At 47.5% G+C, this 22848-nt stretch overlaps 1 protein-coding gene across 1 annotated transcript in view; it reads right to left on the bottom strand.

Moving 5' to 3' along the window:
* The window catches only part of LOC129334336 (ephrin type-B receptor 5), a 211808-nt gene that overhangs the window by 121771 nt on the left and 67189 nt on the right, over nt 1–22848 (bottom strand). Inside the window, exon 4 of the mRNA XM_054986362.1 lies at nt 21281–21977. Within this exon, the coding sequence (XP_054842337.1) occupies nt 21281–21977 (697 nt within the window). The remainder of the gene's footprint in view (nt 1–21280; nt 21978–22848) is intronic.

Genomic DNA, 22848 nt, shown 5'->3' with positions numbered 1-22848 from the left:
CTCAAAGGCCTCTTTCTCAGACAATTATGTCGGCAGATAGGGAAAGCTAGAACGGTCTAAAGCACTGGCTGAACCCTCATCTCTCCCTGCCCCACCAGGAAGGAGAAAGAGCCCCAGGCAAATAAAAGAAATGAAGAAAATCTCCATGTCCAAGAAAAAGTGGTCAATAGTCAACTCACTGCTGGGTGCTTTAAAAGGGGGCGGGGGAATTTATTCAATGCAGAGCAGATTGCAATTTGAGAATTAACTGTTCCTCCTCGTTATAAACATCAGATGATCTTAAAAAGAAAACCCTAGCCAGCCGCAAGAGCAAAACTGCTCTAAAGAATCAGCCTGAGCAGCCACAATACATAGCCAAGCTTAAAACTGGACGCTGCCTTTATTAGAGCAACGTGTATGCTGTCGAAGGAACTATCCTTGGTCCTGCAGATTGTCCTGCTGACCTTGCTACTATGTTGCCCGCTAACTTTGCTACCCTGCTGCTTTAACCTGCTCACCATCTAGTTCTGCACCTTCTTTATAGTTCCTGTTTCCAGTTATCCTGGCTTACCTTCCATGGCCATACCAGCTCAGCTGGAATGAAACAGCTAGTGCAACGGATCCTTTATTAGAATCCAACTTCCCAGGATTTATTTCTCTCTTTCATGATCCTTATTGAAATTTTGGACTGGTTATGGGTGAGGAAGTGTAAAAACAGACATTTAAAGTGAATACAGTCTGAACACACATTCTCTGCATTCTGAGGTATTTGTTTTCCAAAGCAGTGAAGGTGTGTTCAAAATACATCAACCCCACTAAGAACGTCTGTCTTCATCCTCAGAATCTACATCTGTCTTCACACACAAAATATACCTCTCGTCTTCATCCTTCCAGTTTCATTTTCATTCCTTTTTCCTCTTCTCCTTGGAAAAGTGCCAAGGCTAATCTTGCATGGCAAAGCTAAACTGCTAACACAGCTACTTACTGAGCTGATATGAGAACATCTGCTTTACTCGTGGGAAAATGCAGGGCAAAGAAAAGAGGAAGGTACAACCTCCTGTGGCCCAGATGAGAGCTGGAAAGAGATCTGAGGAGCAATGAATCAAGTCTAATTTGGGTGGGGAGAGATGGAACCAGGTAACGTGTGTCTCTCTGGCATTGTGACTGTCTTTGGACAGGATGACGAAACTCCTCCGCTGGAGTGTAACACACCGCTTTCATTCTACACCACTTTGGAAAACACCTTGAGAATGTGGAGGCCTCTTAAACTGAGTTATTGATCATCACGTTTCATGGGGGCATAAGCCAAGAGGTTCTGCTTCTTTCCCACCTGAAATCACAGATCTCTGACCCAGCTTGCTTTGGGCCCCTTTACAGCTCAGAGGGCAGGAGGCGCCCAAGTTGAGCATAGTTAGCCTTCTTGCAGGCTCAGTCCAGAGGAGAGAAAGCTGTCGTCTTACCATCACTTGCTCTGATTGTCACCCCCACTACCGCTACTGGATCCCACACACTGCCGAACTGCCGAACTACCACAGTTAAGAGGCACCTGCTCTCCAAGGTAAACATGAGAGGGGCAGAGAGAAAAAGATCACTGGAAAAATTCACATCCACGTTGCCAAACAATACATATCAGCTTGTGAGTTACCTCGATCATGATGAACATCAAGTGTGACAAGGACAAACTAGCTTTTCTATATATGTGGATAAGTGAAGTGCCTAGTGCTGTTATAGGAGGATGAGGTGTGGGAGGTCTTGTTTATCACAAGAACCCCGGAGACAGATGCATCTCCATATATTCTGCACAGACAAACACTGCATCACTAGGTAAGATTTTGAACAAGGGCAGCTGGCTATTCAGTACCAAGGGTTTGCTTGAGTGCTGTGCTTTACTTTCCTAGAAATAAATGGAATTAATGTACTTAAATGGGAGAAAGGGTACACCCAAGAATGAGCCTGGGATGAAGGCTAAGCGTGTGATTCTAAGCAAAGTCGCTCCTTTCTAAGTTCATTGAAGTCAATGGGCTTACGCTGAAGAAAAACAGGGGCAGGACTCGTGCAATGAGGAAACCAAGGGGGACACAAGGTCCTAAGAGACCTGAATTAATTATGAAATGTGGTGTGTGTAAGCGTGTGTACAAACGTTCCTGCCAGTGTGGGTGCTTTATCTTACACTGAGCGTTTTCCAGTGGAATGCACATTTGGGATACGCATTTCATTGACCCCACATCCAACGGCAGCCCACTTTTCTCTGACAGAAGACTCAAAGAAGCTAGCCATGATCTCTGTGCCTTAGGGCATGTATGTGCCCCACACGGCCAGTTCCCTTGCCAAAATCATTCAAGCTGCAGGTCACCAGTTCCCCACACAGCCTAAAAGATCTGCTGCCCCTCTGCAAACTCCTCTTACCTGGAGGCAAGAGTAGGCAAGATGAACCAGGGGGCAGATGGCTCCCGAAGTGCCACCTGGCAGCAACTTCTCTTCTCTTCTGCATATCTGACGAAGGGAGCTTGGCTGTCCATCACTTCTTTGCTGGAAACCCTGTGGGTCTTCAGGGTGCTCCTGGACTCAACTCTTGCCCTTCTCTTCCCCAGTAGCTCTTTCACCAACGCAATCTCCCTCCTTGTCTTTTCACCTACGAAGGTACACTCTGCCTCATAATATAAAGAATCCTGGGGTGCCCCTTATCCTCGGGTAAGGGAGTGGAGATCAGAGGACAAACACGTGCCTGAAGGTCCACCGCAAAGCTCAGGATTTCACTAGGCCTAAACCTCATTATGTATATAAACCTCCCTCACCTATCTTTTCTCCTGTTTTCCAACAAAACACATCCACATGAGGTAAGGCCTCTTTCTCACTCTCAAGAAAAACTACCGGTGAATTGTGCTTTCCTCACACTGCACAGTGACTGAGCACCTCCACATCGTTTCTTAGTACCATCTCCAAAGTAACAGAACTAGTCGTTTGGATCTGCCACAGAGGGACACAGCCCTCGAGATCAGAAGCCGCTCTAGAGCGTGCCACAGGCATGGAGCGTACCTTGTCAGTTACAGCGTCCATTCCCAACGTAGGATACATTTCACGGGTGGTTCTCTCATTCCTCCCCCCACCCCGCCCCAAGGCGGACAATGCTTCTCAATCCCACCTTACAACCACAAGTTATCAGATCTCTGTCCCTTCTGGCAAGGATAGAAACACGTCCTTCTCCCCTTCTAGGGCTTGGCTTCCTTTCTGAATCCTTTCCCCCTGGTGTTCCAGTTTCCTCCTTCTCTGGCACTTTCCTCAGTGCCCCCTCCATCCTGTCTCCCATTCTAGAGGACATCTTGGGTGTTTCCCACCATTCAATCAGGGAGGCAGGAAGTTAATTTTCTTCCTCTTTCCTGTTGGCACATGGACCACCCCTTCTCTCAGTTTCGTTGGCTCCATGCAGCAGCAATTCTGTTTTTGTCGTTAGTTTTGAAAAATGATTTACTAGACTTTATGAGTTAGAGATAGGACAGGAGAAATGTGCAGCTCTAAGGAGGAAAAGGTTAGGTAGGAAGGGAGACAAAGGACCTGGGAGGGCAAGATGTCCTCCTTTCCTCAGAGGAGAAAGACCCTTCATGGTAAGTATCCAAAGGTCCGTTCTCCCTCTGAGGCGGAGGACATCTTGGGTGCTCCCAAAGCAGTTACTCCTACTCGGGCGGGATATGGTCCTTGTCTTGAATTATGTGCTGCGACTCTCTCCTTCCAAATGCCACATCCGCCGAATCATAGAAGTTTAGCCTGTAATGTCTCACGAAGGTGGAGACTGAAGACCAAGTGGTGGCCTTGCAGACCTCTTCCACAGAGGCATTATTTCTGAATGTTGCATTAGTTGCTGCACTTCTCAAGAAGTGAGCTGTAATTCCCTTAGGTACCTCCTTGTTGGATGGCTTGTACGCTTCTGCGATGTAGGACCTAATGCTGTTGCCAACAGATGTTGTTAACATTTTCTTCCCCGTCTTCAGGGGATCCACATTTATGAAGAGTGAATCTGATTCTCTGATAGCCTCGGTTCTGGTGAGATACTCCTTGAGGGCTCTCCTGACATCCACACAGTGCAACTCTTTCTCCTCGGCATGCCTGGGGTCAGGGCAGAAGGATGGAAGATTGATCTCCTGGGACCTGTGGAACTTAAGAGTACGCTTTGGGGATGAATGTTGGATCCGTGTGCAGGACCATCTTGTCCTTATGGAAAATGCACAGGTGAGGCTTCAGGGAGGGGACGCGGAGTTCTGATATCCTTCTGGCTGACGTAATGGCCACGAGGAAGATTGTCTTTAACTTTAGCCACTTCAGTGGAATGTCTCTTACAGGCTCAAAAGGGGGCTTAGTCAAGGCTGTCAGGACGACATGTAGTCTCCAGGTGGGGAAGCCGTGGACTGCAGGGGGACTCAGCAATGTTGCTCCCTTGAGGAAAAGCTGGGTGTGAGGCTGCCTGGATAGTCTGAGACCCCCTGTGAGTGGTAACACTCAGTCCAAGGCCGTGATTTGTTTTCTCAGCGTGGCTGGCTTGTGGCCTGCATTCGGTCCCTCTGGGAGGAAGTCTAGTATTGCGCCCAAGGGAGGACTGAAGTAGTCTACTTTCTTCCTTCTTGTCTTTCCAGGTGGTATTATATATTTTGATGGTCGATCTCTTTCTGGAGACTAGCATGGTGTTCACCACTCGCAGGAGGTATCCTAGCTTGGATATGGCGTCCCTCTCAACCTCCAGGCGGTCAGGTGCGGTCAGACGCAGACAGTCTAGGTGGGGGTGCCATATTGGGCCCTGTTGAAAGAGGTCCGGGACCGACTGGAGGGGCAGTGGTGGGGTAGTTGACATCTGGTGTAGTGCAGAAAACTGAGGACGTCTTGGCTACCGGGGGCTATCCCTATCACGTGTGCCCCTTGTTCTGCGATTTTCCTTAGTAGTTTGGGTACGATTGGGGGGGGGGGGAGGCGTACAAAAGGCCCGTTGGCCACTGCAATGTGAGTGCATCTGTTCCCTCTACCTGTGGGTGATGGTACCTTGAAAGGAACCAAGGTACCTGTTGATTCAGGTGAGATGTGAACAAGTCCAGTATCAGGCAGCTGAAATGGTCTGTCACTGCTCGAAATACTTCCCTCTTGAGGGACTATTCTCCTGGCTGTATCGTCTGCCTGCTGAGCCGGTCGGCTTGGATGTTGTCTGAGCCCCTGGTGTGCAGTGCATTGCTGGTATGGATGACAGATGTGGCTCCGCCCACTTGAGTATCCTGATCACTTCCTTGAGTAGTCTGGATGAATGGGTTCCTCCTTGTTTGTTGATATAGGCTTTCATTGACGTGTTGTCTGTGTGAATCAAGACGTCCTTTCCAGCTACCTAGTTGGAGAAGTGTGCCAGGGACAGCCTGACTGCCCTCATCTCGAGGAGGTTGATAGGGAGGCAAGATTCCTCTGTGGACCACCATCCCTGAACCGGGCAACCCTCTAAGGAAGCTCTCCATTCAGTTAGGCTCGCATCTGTGATTAGTTGGGTCATTTGAGGCGTTAGGAAGCTCTTGCCCTGGTGAAGGTAGTTGTCCTGGGTCCACCACAGGAGACTCTCCTTGACTTTCCAGGAACTCTCACCATGGTGTTTGCCTTGGTCATGATAAGGAATTGGTAGGGGCGGAGGAAGGACATTAGGACCCAGAAGTGAAGGTGCCCCCAATAGACGGTCTCGCAGTTTGCCACCAGCGTCCCCATTAGTTTTGAGAGAGTCAGTAGAGGAACGGATCTGCCTTGTATGACTGTGCTGACCAGGATTTTGGTCTTTTATACCTTCTCCTGAGGAAGGAATAGGCGGCATCTCTTGGGGTCCAGGATCATTCCCAGATGATGTATATTGTCCGGTTCTGACAGACCCCCACCATACTCCACTGCACACACTTCAGTGTATGAGTTAAAGTTACTTTATTAGAGATCCATCAGTATCAGCATACACAGACAAGGGCAATTGGCAGAAGTGACGTGTATAAGGTTGGAGGAATTAGTTATAGGGAAAGTTCCCGCCTTTAGGATATGGGCAGTTATGCTTCTGGCACGAAGGAGCCAGAAGGGGGGGAGGGGGTTTGAGACAGGAGGCGAAAGGAATTGTAGGAGAGATGAAGTTATTTACGGTTCCCAGGGAGAAGCCGGCACTCAAGGACACATTCTCAAGCAGCTGTGAAAATTAAAGTAGACCTCACGGCAGGCACCTGTGAGATAAGCACCCTCAGCTAGACAGGCCCCGAAATGCCACTTCCCATACTCTCAGAGGTTCAGCACATAATACAGAGCACAGCGAATACTCGTGGCAGATATGTATACAGACATATATGCCATATACGCTGAGAGGGTTGACTGGAGCACTTTCCCAAGTTTATCTGGAGTGATGTTGTAAAAAGCTTATTGTCGTCCAGGTGTCCCGATGGGCCTTCTCCCGGGAGCTGGTGCGTACAAGGATATCGTCCAGATATGGATTTATATGAATTCCCCTCTCTGAGTTGAACAACTGGGTTGATGAGGATCTTGGTGAAAACTCTTGGAGCCATGGCTAGGCCGAAGGGCAAGTCTCTAAACTGATAATGCCTGTTGTTCATGTGGAACCGCAGGAAACGTCAGTGTGATGTGCTGATGGGAACATGAAGACAGGCCTTGGTAAGGTCTACTGAAGTTAAGAACTCCCCGGGCTGTAGGGCTTTGGCTATTGAGCGTAGTGTTTCTATACAGAAGTGTTTTAATTTTATGAACCTGTTTACGAATGTCAGGTCTCTAGAATTGCCCTCCAGTCCTTGTTTCTCTTTGGAACTGTAAAGAAGAGGGAGTAAACCCGTTGGCCTCTTACTTTGTGGGGTACTGGTTCTATTGCTTGAATGTCTAGCAGATGGTTGAATGCCCTCTGCATGAGTCTTCTTTGGGTTTTTTTTTCCAAAGGGGTAAGGTCACAAATCAATCTAGTGGGTAAGAGTTGAACTCTATTGAGTAGCCTTTGGAGACCACTTTGAGGGTCCAGGCATCTGCCCTTGACTCTACCCATGCTTGGTGGAAGTGGAGTAGTCTCCCCCCAGGATTTGGGGGTCCTGTTGTTGAAGTCGTGCTTGTCTCCTTGGGCTTGGTGATGTCTGTTGTTCTTGACTCCAAAGGGGCCCCTTTTGAAGCTCTGTCTGGGAAAATTCCAGGATGAACGCTTTGAGTCTTGTTGTGGTCTGGCCAGGAAGTGGTGGAAACGAAAGGACTGCAAGCTGAAAGAATACCTATCTGATCTCCTGAGGGTTCAAGGATAGCACTTTTTTCTTATCCCTTGTTTCCACCAGAAACCTTTCGAGTGCATCCCCCCAAATCTTGTTGTCCTGGAAGGGTAAGCCATGAGAATGAACGTGGAGCAAAGGTCGGTCGGCCAGGCTCAAAGCCACAATAATCTCCTGGCCATGGTTGCCGAGGCCATGGCTCAGGACAAAAAGGATATGATGCCCAACGTGACATCCGCTGCAAAGGTGCTAGCTTTAAGGATTCTGTTGGCCCCTTCTGAGAGATGTCGGGTGTTTCCCAGAAGCAGCTGCAGTGACTTATGCACCCACACCACAGAAGCTCTGGTTACGATGGCGGCTGTAACGGAGGCTCTAAAGGACATGGCCGAGGCTTCATGGGCTCTCCTGAGGGTGAGCTCCCCTTTTCTGTCCAGGCTGTCCTTCATGGATCCCGGACCATTCTCTGATAGGAGGCCCGAGGGCTGTAGAGCAGCCACTGGGGTGTCAATCCTCAGCACCTGCAACAACTCACTGGCAAAGGTTGGTAAGGCATACAATTTCTTTGCTGCATTAGAACATTGTTCGTTGGCCGCTAGCATTTCCCATTCGGCCTCCATTTGTCTCTCAAAATACTCAGGGAATGGGATGACCTTTTTTGGTGTGCCTGCCCTAGGGAAGAATTCCCTGCACCCTTTGGGCTTTGCGGATGCTTTGCCCGATTTGGGATCCTCCTCCCCTTTTGGTACTTCTTGCAGGTCAAGGGCTGCCAGGGACCTTGAGAGGAGATATTTTGATAATCCTCCATTTTAAACAGTCTGTTTGGCTGCTCTGGAAAAGTGACCTCTTTCCCCTCCTCTGAGGGGAACTCGCCCTCCTCCCGGCCATCACTGTCAGAGGACATCTCTCCAGCCCAGGAGAGCCTCTTGTTCTTATCCTTGACTTGGGTGGACTTTTGGGCTGCCTTGATGGGCCAGTTGGCGGCCGCCCTTCTGGGTTTGTCTTTGGGCCGGGTGGATGGAGGGGGAGTGGACAATTCGCTGGTGGCCCTGGAAAGAGGTTGGCACAGCTTGGAGAGCTCATCTCTCATGGTCTACTTTAATAAGGAGAGCAGGTCAGCTGAAAACACGGAGCCAAAATCGCCAGGTACGTTACCCGTCCTGGTAGCGCCGCTCTCATTCAAAGGCAGGTGCCAATCCAGGCAGGAAGGGCCTGCAGAGGCGTCTCCCGGTGGGAGGCTGGCCAGTATGTCATCTGGGGCCGTGCAGGGCTTGGTGCACTTGCCGCCACCTTTTCCTGCCTTTTCTGCGGCCTGCTGGGTAGCACTGCACTCAGCCTCCAGGAAGAGGTGGACAGAAGATCCAGCCTCTGTCTGCTGCCACTGGGCCCATTTGGCGGGAATGCGCAGCTCTAAGGTCGGAAAGTTGCTGGGAGGTCGCTCCAGCCGCAGAGGCAGGATGGCAGAAGCCTCAGAACCTGATGCTGGCACTGCAGCGGGGAAGCCCGCTTCCTCGTCTTCCTCTCCCATGAAGCCCGCTTCCTCGTCTTCCTCTCCCATGAAGCTTGCGTCAGAGTCTGCTCCATTGCGGGGCCACGAGCACTCCTGTAGAATAGATCGCTGAAGACAGGAATAGAGTGGAGAGGAAGAGGAAGGATAAGAATAACAAAAAGACAGTACAGAGAAGTAGAAGAAGAATCAGATAAGAGCCAGAGAGGCGAAAGTGAAAGTGGAATAAAGGCCTAAGAAGCAGCAGAGAGATCTATTGCTGCTACTGCACTTCCTGGAGGCAGGAAAGAACTGAGAGAAGGGGTGGTTCACACGGCAACAGGAAAGAGGAAGAAAATTAACTTCCTGCCTCACTGATTGGACAGTGGAAAACAGCCAAGATGTCCTCCGCTTCAGAGGGAGAACTCCTCTACAACTGCATATGTTATCTTCCAACCATATCATTTCAAATCAAGAAATTCTGGGACTCACAAGGAACAAGACTAAATAGGTTACTCAGTAGTAAGTCCCACTTTATGCAATGGAAAAGTATATTTAGACTGTCAAACACGCTCATACAATTTGGCCACATGCTATTTCCAAAACCTCTGCAGGGTCTCCTCCTAAGGCATGTCTAGGGTTGCCAACTCCAGGTTGGGAAATTCCTGGATACTTTGGGCACCTGGGGACAGCAGAGTCTGGGGAATGGAGGGAGCTCAGCAGAGATGTGATGCAATAGAGTCCACCCTCCGAAGCAGCCATTTTATTCTACAAGGGAACCTGGTCTCTGTCGTCTGCAGAGCAGTTTGCATTAATCAAGGGCGTCTCCAGGCCCTACCTGGAAGTTGGCAAAACCAAGGAGACGGATAACACCAAGCAGCGGGTGGGGGCCTTAGCTCCACTCTTGGGGAAACATCCTCGCCTGATGAACACGGGAGCGCCCACTTGAAGCCTCAGCCCAATTTGATCTCCTCAGCCCCTTCTGCAACGTCTAGTATAGCGCAACCCATATCCTGGATGGAGGGGGGGCCGGCTTTAACAGCCATTTGCCGAATACTCATATTTAATGTGAAAGGTCTGTAACCTTCTGACTTCTGTCTGATCTAAAAGCCCAAAGAAATTTCTAGTTTTGCTTGCTAAAAGGTTTATACTGCTTGTTAAAAGTGACTGTCCAATGGTTTCCAGAAACCACTGACACTGTCCCACAGGTGGTGCGATTATGGGCTGAAAAACAGGAATATTTCTCATAAAACTTACACAGAGTAAGTTGCCTCTAATCAATTTAGGACTGTTAGAAAATATGTTTCTCTCACTGTATTTTGATTATACTTGGGTCAACACAGAAGATGTATGGGCCTTGCTCAAAAATACACTCACTGGTCAGGAGTATCTGCTAATCATTCTCCACCTCAATAATTTCACCCAAGTTCACATTTCTGGCATTAGCTCTCTGGAGTATATCCCTTCTTGAGCTTTTGTCTCACCCAAAGATGTGGAAAGACAAAGTTCTGTGCCCCCCAATCCTCCTCTTTCTCTCTCTCCTTGTAGCATCCCCCTTATCAATGGGAGAAGATGTGGAGTAGATCTTCCTTGATTCCCTCATAGAGTCTTTCTTCAGTGTGTGGGCTCTCCGTGACCTCCCTGTGTACTGCACGGCACCCGGGTGCCAACGTCTGAGAAACTCTGTCACGTTGCCCCGGGAACCCAGTCTGGCTGTTGCCCTGGCCACCTGTCCCTCTGGCTCCAGGTGCGCTGGGCGAGTATGATCCAGCCACTCCTCCCGGCCTCTCTGCTTAGTTTCCCTCTGCACCTTGTGTCCCACCCCTCACAGGCACATCGACAGGGGCCCCCCTACAGACACAGAAGATCCCAGATAACACGTAATCCCAACCTGAGTCAAGAACCCCAAAGCAAGCTGGTAAACTAGTTAGAAGCATGGGAAACTGCACCGACATCCGAGAAAACAGAACTCCTGAAAAAAATAACCAGGCTGTGCCCCTTGCACAACAAATAAGAGCTTTGATTGAACTCCAGATCAGAAAGAAAACACAACAAAACTGAGAAATCATGCAAAACGACTGCTCATACAAATGGCAACTGGTTAATCTGTAACCACAAGACACCGGCAAGACAAGTCACAGATCTGTGGCGGGGAAAAAATTACACAAAATGTAAGAGCTTTTAGGCTATTTTAGCAAGCTATTAACTGCAAAGCCCTTCTAGTTTTCTTGTTTAAAAGCCATACACACACACACACACACACACACACACACACACATATTTAGAAGACATTATTGCCTGAGATTTCACAAATGCACTTTTGCCCTTGAAAGGGGTTGGAGGGTTTTTTTGTTTTGTTTTTTAATGAAGAGGGGAAAGGGGGGGGACCAACTGTTTGCCCTTTTAGGGGCAGCTGCTAAGAAGAGAATTTATTCTTTTACATATATGAAAGAACAGCAACACAGGCTCACTTTCAAGCTAAGATTTCAAGACATATCGAATGACTGGACAATGTTGCTAGAAAATAATAGCATACCAAGGGTGAAAGAAATCAACTTCAAGGCTCCAAGTGGAGAGAAACAAAAGCCGCCCCAGAGAAGACTGACACTGGGGCTAACTAAGCCGGGCCAAATGATGTCCTAAAAGAAACTGAGGGCCTACAGGTGCAACACCCTGGCCCGGATAGTCCAGGTGAGACTGATCTTGTCAGATCTCAGAAGATAAGCAGGGTCAGCCTCGGTTAGTAACTGGACGGGAGACCTCCAATAAAGTCCAAGGTTGCTATGCAGAAGCAGGCAATGGCAAACCACCTCTCTTAGTCTCTTGCCCTGAATCCCCACCAGGGGTCGCTATAAGTCAGCTATGACTTGAGGGCACTATACCACCGCAGGCACAACAGCCGCCTGGAGGAGAGCGGGTGTAGCAACTAGAGGCACGTGTTTAGAAAATGATCGGTCCATTTTTGCATCCATGGCTGCCAAATGAAATGTTAATTGCAATTGAGTAGTATTCTGGTGAGGTGCTGCCAGGTTGGGTTCAAATTCGCTCGTTTTCTTTTGTTCTCATGGTTTTCATGGTCATTCTTTTCAATAGGGAAGAGGGACCAATGGAAGGCTCTGGGGCAGCTGTTTTTGCACTCAATGGCACCAAAACTGCACAGAATAGTCGTCCCTCTGAACTATCGACCCCCAAGTTTCCAGTACACACAGACAAGGGGGTCAGGACTAAGCGTTCCCAAAGGGGCAAGTGTTAGTGGCTCAGGATCATTGTTGCACGGTGGGAAACTGCAAGCAAACCCTTCGTGGCAGGCTACCACCCAAACAGGAGAGAACAGAGCACCACTGGCTTGTGCTACCCAGCAACATTTGGAAGAAATCCTGCTTTATGTTTACTTTGTTGTTGTTAAGGTCTCTTTAAGTTTACCCTCAACTGCTTAACATGAACCTTTGCTGTTTTGCAGGGAGAAGAGGCCCCCCCTCCCCACCCCCTGCCAACACCTCATGGTGCACAGAGATGCTGCCAGCACCTGTTTTGGGGAGGAGACTGCTCTGTGCTCTGTTATCACGTTGGAAGGAATAAATGCGGTCAGTTGCCTAGGGAAAAATGAGGGGGGGGGGAACGTGAAAACCCAGAAGCACCTTCATGCTCTTGTGATGAGGCCGCACAGTCAAGAGGATTTGGGATTTCATGGAATGTTCGGCGGAGGGGCTTCCATGACTGTCAAGCAGCCCCCACCAGCATCTCCATTCCGGAGAGATGGAAGTCCAGCTCAGAAACTGTTTTTCCCCATGATTTTTATGGCTTGGGATTTTCATTCCGCACATGCCCAGTGGCAAGCCACACCAATTAATCCACTTTATATACAGCACTGTAAGCGGAGTAACGAGGGAAGAGTGTCATTCTTTCATCTTTTGCCCTGCTTCCCAAACAACTACAGACACATACAGATACTGTTTATTTCACAAGGCTAGCATAACCAGAATGGCCCCAGGGATGCCCCATGAGGTGAATGTGGGGATAATCCCTTCCTCTCTCGTTCTCCCCACCCTTGCTAGCAGCACCGCAATCTCCTTCTTCAGCATCACAAATTTATGGTCATTCATTTCAAACATACGTGTCCCATCATTCTTCCATACACTCGGGGTTGATCTCAACAATTAAACCAATATAACAGATAAAAATGTGATTGTCACTTTAAATGAAAATCTAGGGAAGTTCCTTTAAAAAAAACAACCCTGTAGCATGTGTACTTTTTATCAAGATCTTTCTTGTTTTGTGAACCCCTATACATAAAAAACATGTTCAGAAAGGCAGAGTATACATTTTAATATAAATGAATCAAGAATAAAAGATTACAGGTTAAGATATCAGAACAAGATCATGTTCAACTCGTATGTTTTTGGGTTGTCTCCAGAAGACAAGCAAGACCGAGCAAAGAAGTTCTTGGCAAGGGATTGCCATAGAGCACAAGCTGCTGCCAGAGATGTGCAAAGCCTGATCCCTTAAGACAGCAATACAATCTCCAATAAATGCTTTGAAGATGAGATTTTAGTACCTTTGCAAAATACAATGAATTTGATTTAGTTGGGAGGAAAGATGCCAGAGACTTAGAAAGTTGCTAACATTACACTGATACCCAAAGAAGGGCAAGATTTGACCCCAGCAAAAAATTACAGACCTATATCATTGTTGAATAACTACTACAATATTAGCAGAAAGACTTAGTATGTTCTCAAAGACTTTATTCATGAAGATCAAAGTGGGGTTTTGCCCCAAAGACAGTTGAAAAACAATGTTAGAACTGTACTGGATATAGTGGAATATTTGGATAAACATAACGAAAAACAAGCAGTTCTATGCGGAGAAGGCCTTTGACAATCTGAACTGGATTTTCCTGTTCCAAGTTTTGGAAAAGATGAATTTTGGGGAGAATTTTATAAAATGGGTGAAATCAATTTACACTTCACAGACTGCTAAAATTATTTTTAATAGAGAATTAACTAAACCATGTGAGATTCAAAAAGGAACACATCAAGGATGTCCATTGTCACCACTTATTTTTATTTTGGTGTTGGAGGTTTTGAATAAAGACATTAGACAGGAGGAAAGAATAAGAGGCATAAAAAATTTAAAAGAGTCATATAAATTAAGAGCCATTGCAGATTATTTAGTTTTAACCTTGGAATTTCCACTAGAGGGAACTGAAACATTGATGGAGAAGTTGACAAAATCTGGTATTCTGGCAGATTTCAATATAAATGAACAGAAAACAAAAATATTAATGAAAAATATGGATACTAAAACCAGGAAGAACTGATGAGAATAACAGGTTTCAAGTCAGAAGTGCCATTCCCCTGCCTATCACAGAAGACACCACTTTGGATTTCAACACAGGAAGCTTCCCATAGAGGTGAAATGACAGCTAAACAGAGACGAAACAGTTGACTTATGGAGAATGTTTAGAGTTCTCACAAGAAGACTATAAACTGAAGGGAAGATCTGACAGCTAAAGGTTATAAAGGGCAACAGTTTGTCTATGCACAATTAATAGAAAGTTTAAATCAGATAAAAAATTATGGGGCTTTGACTAAGAAAAGACAGAATTTGAAAAAGAGCTTGGTACAAACGATGAACACATTATTTCCAAAATGTATAAACTTTTGTTGAAATTTGAAATATGGTAAAATGGGCTAAAAATTTTGGGTATAATATATGGACCAGTGAGAAAACATGTGGGTAAAGGGGCACAAATTTACTTTGAGTCCCACACTTAAAAGAAAATTTTTACAAAATGATGTATCAGGGGTAGATGTCTCCTGATAAATTAACAAAAATGAGTAAAGGTATGTCAAACAAATGTTGGAAATGTGAGCAACATGAAGGAACATTTTATCATCTTTGGTGGACTTGTCCTAAAGCAAAACAAAATTTGGTCACAAAGTCATATGATAATACAGAAAATTTTGAAGATCAATACACAATTTAAACCAGAAAACTTTTTGTTGGGACTAATGGGCAAACAGTTGGAAAATAAACATGGTGTCCTATTTCTATATATTAAAACGGCGGCTAGGTTTTTATATGCGCCAAACTAGAAAAAGTACAGTATTGCCTTCAATGGATGACTGGATTGTGAAAATGATGGCGTTAGCGGAGATGGCTAAACGTACAGCTCTGATAAGAGATAAAACACTGTCTACTTTTATGGTTAATTGGAAACCCCGTATTGACTTTCTGCATGAGACGAGAAAAAAAATGAATTGATGGTTTGTGGATTTGATTTCTAAGAAGATAAATTTGGGGAAAATAAATAGAAGGGGGGCAGTATTGAAAAGGTAAATTTTAGAGGTATTAAAACTACAAGTATAATGAGTGTAAAGATATGATAGGTGTAAAGAAAAATGGAAAACAAAATATGTATTATTTTTCTTTTTTCTCTCTTTAACTTTCATTCTTCTCTTTTTTCTCTTTTCTCTCTCTCTGACCTTTTTATTGGGCTTTTAATCGTATTAATAAAATGAAAAGTATTACCAAAAAAAGAAAAAAGAAAACTGTGCTCTGAGACACTATGAGGTACTCAACGGGATCCCAAGAACGAAGCCAAGCTGAGCTGGGTCAAAATAGTTCCAAAGCAAACAAGAGCAAAATCACACACCTCTCCGTGGTGGCTAAGAGAGAACTGAGGGGAAGGGAGTCGCTTCTCACGGACTGTCATGTGGCCATTTAGGTGGGAAACTGAGCTGCTATGTGGCTGGGAGAAGTGGCCCCCTAATGGAGCTTTAGGGCAGTGACAGAAACTTCTCTGGTCAGCTGGCCTGCGCATGCGCAGTCCCAACGTGCAACTGCACAGAAGAATGAAGACGAACTCGCATATGATTGGGCGCACTGCCCGCACTCTCCATTTTCAGGTCCAAAGTATCAGTTTAGTGGGGGACAGCAACATTCATCAAAAAAATAAATTGTGGAAGGGGTCACTTTTTCAAAATCCAACTCAGCACCACCATTTTTCTTAGCTACTGCTTTTCGCCCCTTCCTGAATTAGTCACAGGGGTGATCCCTGCCAATCAAGCATCGTGTAGTGAATGGAATGCCTTCTCCATACGACACAGCCAATGAGATTTAGCTACGCAAGGGGCATCATTTGGTGCAAGCGAATTGCAAACGAGAGCAAGAGCACAGTGGGAGTGAGTGGCCGTGAGGGAAATCATGTTAAAATTGGGATGTTGGCCATTACTGCTGAAAATGTTCCCTAAAATCTCTCAGTCATTCCCATGTAGCTGGAGGATATAGTATTAATCACAGTCTGAAAGCCAGCCTGTTTAACAGAGAGACAGGGAAGGGGACTCATCATGGGTCTGCCCGCCTGGGCTTCGTTCTCAGAAGACACCAGGATGAAGTCAAAAAAGGGCAGGCCTGCCCCTTCCTACACAAGACCACTCATGGCCTCATGGAACCACAATCAAATAACAGGTAACTAACCACCCAAGTCTGCCCTGGGCAAAAACGTCCATGCGACTGGGCAAAAAGTCCAGGATGGGGACCCAGAGTCATTGCCCCGCCCCCCACTGGCCCCCGACCCAGTTAAACATGTGGCAGGTAGGAGCCATCATGGGAAGCCCAACCAGAGGTGGAGGGGTTACAACCAGCCGCTGCTGAGTCAGCTTTCCACACATCCTGGCCATGCGTGGCTAGGGCTGTGCGGGGGTGGCCTGAGCACCAGAGCAGACAGGCGGCAGCTGCAGGCGCCTGCTCTTTTTTCTCCCCCCTCCCCATTGGCAGGACGGAACCGCGGGTGGCCAGAGGGGCCCAGGGCAGCCGCCTCTGTTGCCTAATGGTGGAGACCCACCCTGGAAGATGTTCTCTCTATGGACAACTGTGCGCAGCCACACATACGTTGCAAACAGTGTTTAGCTGTATTTCTGTTTAAGAGCATATAGCTAAATTTCCCCCCAAATGCTCAAAGTGTGTTGTTTTTAATGTTTTTGTAGGTTTGGCATGAAAAGTGCTTTTTCAAGATTTCACACCTCGGTCAAAGAAGAAGCCTTCCAGCTAAAAGGCAAGAGAGACTAGAGTTCAAAAGGAAGTTGACAACAAACTTCCATATTGTGTTCCTGGCTTCTATACACAACAACGCAAGAAGCAGGAAGGCCTGGGCCTTTGGGGCTCCCTAACCCTCCTGGTAGAAATCACAAGAAGACTGTGAAAGGATGGCAGCATCCCGGCCCCTTTGGCAAGACGCGCCATTCGTTTTTGTCCCGTGATGTCACTCTGAGTGGCTCATACGCAACACCTCCAAAGACTTAAGCACAGAGAAATAAAATCCGGGAGGCAGGGCAAAGAACAGAGCGTTAACCTCCAGCCTTCCCCTCTGGGAAATGAATTCCTTTTCTCCCACACCAAGTACAGTTGAGGGTTCAACGGTACTTTTTGCTTTCTTCCATGCTTATTTTAAGCAACTTGGGGGTGGGGGGAGATGCAGATTCCGGGATCACTTTCCGAAAGAGGCAGAAAGGAAACTTTAACTCTGTCCTCCCCTGCCCTTTTCTCACAGGATACGGCCATTCCCCATACTGCCTTTTCTCCGTCTGCGGAAAACTTACTCGTACCATATCCTACCCACCCACCCCCAGCAAGGATGAAAGCAGCTCTTGGGTGGGTTTTCCAGCCAGAAAGTAGCAGGGGAGAAAAGGATTAACCCCACCCCCACCCCCCGCCCAGTCTGACTCCTCCTTGATAAAACAAACCTGGGAGTTGCATTTGCAAAAAAACCCACAAAAAATTGTTTGAAATAAGCACAGAAGAAACTGTAAAGCATCTGCGTATCACAATGGCACAGATGTCAATTGCAATTCTAACAAAGTTTTCCTCTTAAATAATAATAAATAATAACATGTGATTTATATACTGCCCTTCAGGACAACTTAACACCCACTCAGAGCAGTGTACAAAGTGTGTTGTTATTATCCCCACAACAATCACCTTGCGAGGTGGGTGGGGCTGAGAGAGCTCTGAGAGAGCTGTGACTGACCCAAGGTCACCCAGCTGGCTTCAAGCGGAGGAACGGGAAATCAAACCCAGCTCTCCAGGTTGGAGTCCCACCGCTCTTAACCAACTACATCAAACTGGCTCTCAACCAGATTTGAAACCAGCATCTGAAGCTGGCTGCAAATCTTGCTAAGAGGCAAGTCAGACGCGAGAGATTCCCGGGTCTGAGACAGGATCCTTGCATCCCTCAGGGTAGTGAGATCCTGGAACTGTGTGCCCCCCTAAGGCCTTTGCGGGCAGGCAAGGGCATGGAGCGTCGGCCCCTGAGGCTCTCGAGCCGCGCGAAGCTTCTGGAAGGGCTGCCCCTGGCATGGATACTTGCCTGCCATCGCCCGTGCCTGCTCAATAGCACAGAGTACCTTCTGCTTACAGGGGGCCCCTTTCTCCACTGTTTCTTGCGTACTGAACTCCAACGCCAAAGCTCCACCTTCTAGGAACGGACCTCACAGGCCCTGGCATGGATACTATATCCTTCCTTACAATGTTTGGACATGCCCAGCCACAGCCCAGCCTGGCCAGCTGAAAAGAAACATATGAATGTAGCTAGTGAAACACTGGGGAACTGGAAATGTTTTTCTTCACAAGTCCGCTGTGCTGGGGAAGAATTCGCTAGGTCATGAAGGTTTGCGAAGTGTCGCTGGGAAATGGGGTGCTATTTTCAACAGGTGAAAAGTAAAAGCTGCCATGCTGGGAGAGCAGATGGTGACCTCCTCCCTCACAAAGAGAGTATCCAGTGATGGGTTTCCCCTCCACTCTGGACCCGGTTACTGCAAATATGATTTTTAGCAGCTGCTTCATCTATTGGCTCTTCACTGATGAAGCAGCTGAGCAAAGCCCCCTCCAGTGTTCATCTGATGGATGCTGCCATAGCCTCTCACAAGCAATCTCAGATGGGGGAGCTGGCAACTTTTAGGAGAATGAAGTGCATGGTGCTAAAACTGGGGACTAGAGGTGGGCACAAACTGAAATACGAACCAAACTTTGGCATGAACTGGGCCGGTTCAGTGTTCACAAACAGGCGGTTTGTGGGGGTCACTTTTTTCACGAAATGCGTTGACTTTTGGACCAGTTCATTCGGTTCATTTTTGGTTTGTGATTCCAGACAGCCTGGCAACAATCACTCAATCCCCTAGGCAATGGAGAGGATGGACATCTGCAGACTTTCTGCAGCCCTGGGAACACCAATCTCAGCCCTCAAAACCTTGATAGGCAGGTCTGGCTGCCAACCAGAGAGCTCCCATTAAGCTCTATGAGAGCAAGGAGTAAATTACTCCCAGCTCTCAGCCTCATGGTCTCACTTTCCAGCAGAGGAGCTGCTGCTGCAATTTGGAGTGAGAGAGGGAAGACTGTGGAGCTTGTGTTTGAGACCCGCTTAAAAACAGACCGAATAACAACAGTCTCTTTTTTATTTAGCGCACCTGTCCCGGCTGGGGGGAAAGAAGTCCAAAGCTTGTCCTGATGGCCCACTGGTACCCAGCAATAGTGGGGAGGTCTCAGAGGCACCAAGGACTCTTAAAAGATCCACCTGTGGCAGCCGAGGAAGAGATGAAAGAGCTATTAGCATTGCCAGGGGAAGAGCAGCTCCTGAAACTATTTGAGGAGGAGGAGAAGGAGGAGGGATCTCAGGGTGAATGGTGGGCTTTTGGAGAAACATCCATTGAGGTGGGCTCCAGGGAAGGAAGGGATGTGGTAAATTGACGGTCTTCTGGGCATGTGAGGGGGCAGCCACCGATAAAACCCACCAAACCGACGAAGTACACCCCAGGCACAAGGAAGGTGTTGCAGGCCGCCCCACACCCCCAAAGCCCATGGCCTTCGAGGGAAGAAAAAGAGGTATGAAGTTGACCACCTCCCAGGCCCGCGAGGGGTGTTAAGTTGACCTGAAGGGCAGTATATAAATCGAGTAGTAGTAGTAGTAGTAGTAGTAGTGGTGGTGGTGGTGGTGGTGGTGGTAGTAGTAGTAGTAGTATACGCTTTGGGGAGTCAAAGCTCCCTTCATCTTGTATCTGAAGAAGGCAGCTTTTGGAAGCTTATAATCTGGAAATCTGGTTGGTCTTTAAGTTGCTACTGGACTCAGATCTTGCTCATTGACTGTGGTATGTACCGTAAGGCATCCCACAACTAAAAAATAAAACAGTTTCAGTACCACGCTTCAATGGGGTGGGGGGTCTCAGGAGAGGGAACAACACGGTATCCAGTCTGAATTTTGTATCTTATGCATTATTATACTTCCATCTCTCTAGTTAAGCTCTTCCCCTCTTCTCAGTGTCACCTTTTAAAAACTCTCTCCTCTCTTCTCTGCTCCTTCTTCAATATACAGTCCTAGCTGTCTCAGCACAACCCACAGTACGTAAAGCTTCCAAATTAAACCCCATTGGACAGCCACTCGCCCCATTGCCTGTGGAGAGCAAGAATTTCCACAGGTATAAAATAATAAGTAGGGCTTATATGCTGGCGCACCTGAATGCCCTGCCTTCAGCAGTGACGCGAGGAAGGTTCAGTGGAATTCCACATTCAGACAGACTCTGCAATTGTGGCAACAACTAAATTGACTCTGCAGCCCACGTTTTCTTTGATTGTCCTAAATTTTCAGAACTAAGAGCTGAACTGATCTCCCCGTTATTTAATCAGAACTCTCCTTCTCCAGAAGTGAAATCATCCGGGCTACTCAGAAAAGAAGATAAACAAACTACTCTGTGTGTGGCGAAATTTTTGGCAGTTGTTGTTAAGTTACATGATAACTAACTTTTAGGTTCTCCTTCCATGGGATGAAGTTTTGCTGTTTATGACTTAGGTTGTAAAAACAGTAAGAAGTGAAATTTCCTCAATTGATCACACAAGGAGGTCCTTATGAAACAGACCAAAGGTAGTATTGGGGTTTTTTTCCCTTTCAGGTTACAGATGTAATCATTACATAAGTATATAACATAGGTATGTGTGGGAGGACATGCTGGTAAAAGCCATCTGAGGATCGATAACTTACGTGATCTTATTCACAGGGTGGTCGTGCGCTCAGGGCCACATACGGACCCAGGCCCTCAAAGTCAACACCGTCTACTCAGAGAGGCAGCAGCTCTCCAGGGTCTCAGGACAAGGTCTGCCACATCGACTGCCCCCTGCTCCTTTTACCTGGAGCTGCCAGGGACTGAACCGGGGGCCTTCTGCACGCACGGCAGGGGCTCTGCTACTGAGCCACACACCCTCCCTTGTGCTCTGACTATTTCCCAGCACCTGACAATTCAGAGACAATTCAGAATGTCAGAGACATTCTTCCTCCGAACCCAAAGTCCCCATTCAGCTATCATGATGACTCGTATCCATTCCCCTTTTAAATCCATCTAAGACCGTGACTATCGCCACATCGTGGGGTAGTGAGTTCCACAAGCCACACTACTCATTCTGTGAGATTATTCCAGACTTAATAAGTTTGGAAATTGCTGAAAAATAGAAAACAAAAACCTCTGCCAGTGATACGAGGTCTTAAAAGCATCACAGATGCTCTGAACAATCAGGAAAGTTTCCTCACCTTTGCAGATCTTCTCGTCATCCGCAGGCTCAAAGCCGGCACGGCAGGCACACCTCCCAATGGCCACCATCCACTCGCCTTCCCCGTTGCAATGCAGCCGCACTCCAGAGGGGCCGGTCGTGCTTGCTTCCTCCGCATCCGCCACACAAGTCCCCAGCGCCTCCACCAACGACGTCCTTTCCCCTCCAGCAAAGGTCTCTGGGAAGGAGGCAAACCCCCTCACTACGGTGGGGCACTTGTAAAAGAAGACCTGGACAGCCACCAAGGACATGCAAGCCCCCGAGTCCTGGAAGGCTAAATAGAATCCTGGTTTGGCAAGCGGCCCAAAGCTGCGCACTTTCACGTTCATCTTCACCACCTTCCCAGTGCTGTCCACTTGCGAGAAGCTCTCATCGGCCGCAATTGTATCCACTTTGGTCCACGGTCCCTCGTGCCACTCGGGGTGCTCTGGAGTGGCCACATCTGCCTCCGCCTCGTGATAGTAAAGTGTGAAGGTCTCTTTGCAGGAAGAGGCCACGTTCCTCATACTGGCGCAGTCACGCACCGAAAAGCGGAGGCGGACGTGGACCCGGCGGGCTCCCTGACGCTCTATGAAGTGAGTGCGAAGCCAGTTGTTCTGGCCTGGGTCCCCAACATTGCACACCTCAAAGGTACGGATAAGATGCTTCTTGTCATCCAAGACACTCACCTCGTCCCACTTGTGGAGTTGATGGTGGAGCAGTCAGAGGAGAAAACAAATGGAAAAGATATTCATTAGGGGGTCACATTCTGACAGTGTGGGAAATACCATCATTTACTTAGAACAGCCATCCCTCCTTTTTCTCCATGAAGACAGCCAAACGACAATAATATTAATAAAATAACAATAACATTCAATTTATATACCACCCTTCAGGATAACTTAACACCCGCTCAAAGCAGTTTACACAGTATGTCATTATTAACCCTAACCCTGTGAGGTGGGTGGGGCTGAGAGAGCTCTGAGAGAGCTGTGACTGCCCCAAGGTCACCCAGCTGGCTTCAAGCGGAGGAGTGGGGAATCAAACCTGGTTCTCCAGATTAGAGTCCTGCCGCTCTTAACCACTACACCAAACAATGCAATCAAAAAGGAATGGAAGAAAAAACACTATTTAAATAAAACAAAAAATAACCAGCTATATCTGAGGCTGGTGCAGGCCAGTTTACCCAACGCTACGTTATTTCACACGATTCTCCGGATTTTTTATATACTCGGAGAAAACTTTGCTTTAGGGAGACAGCTACCCTGATGTGTTGTATTGTCTGGTTTTCCTCTGGACGTGGATTTGACAGTGTGCGAGTAAAGTGTCAAGCCACAGCTGATTTATGGCAACCCCTGATGGGGTTTCCGAGCCAAGAGGCAAGCAGAGGCGATGCTGCCCTTGCCTGCCTCTGTGTAGCAACCCTGGACTTCCTTGGCAGACTCCCGTCTGAATACTAACCAGGGCTGCCCTGCTCAGTTGTTGAGATCTGACAAGATGGCTCCCGGCCATACAGGTCAGTGTTCATCCAAAACATACACGATCCTGCCTCTAGATTTTATTATGACC

Source organism: Eublepharis macularius, chromosome 8 (assembly GCF_028583425.1).
Source record: "Eublepharis macularius isolate TG4126 chromosome 8, MPM_Emac_v1.0, whole genome shotgun sequence".
NCBI classification, from domain to species: Eukaryota; Metazoa; Chordata; class Lepidosauria; order Squamata; family Eublepharidae; genus Eublepharis; species Eublepharis macularius.
This window is presented reverse-complemented; position numbering and strand designations above follow the sequence as displayed.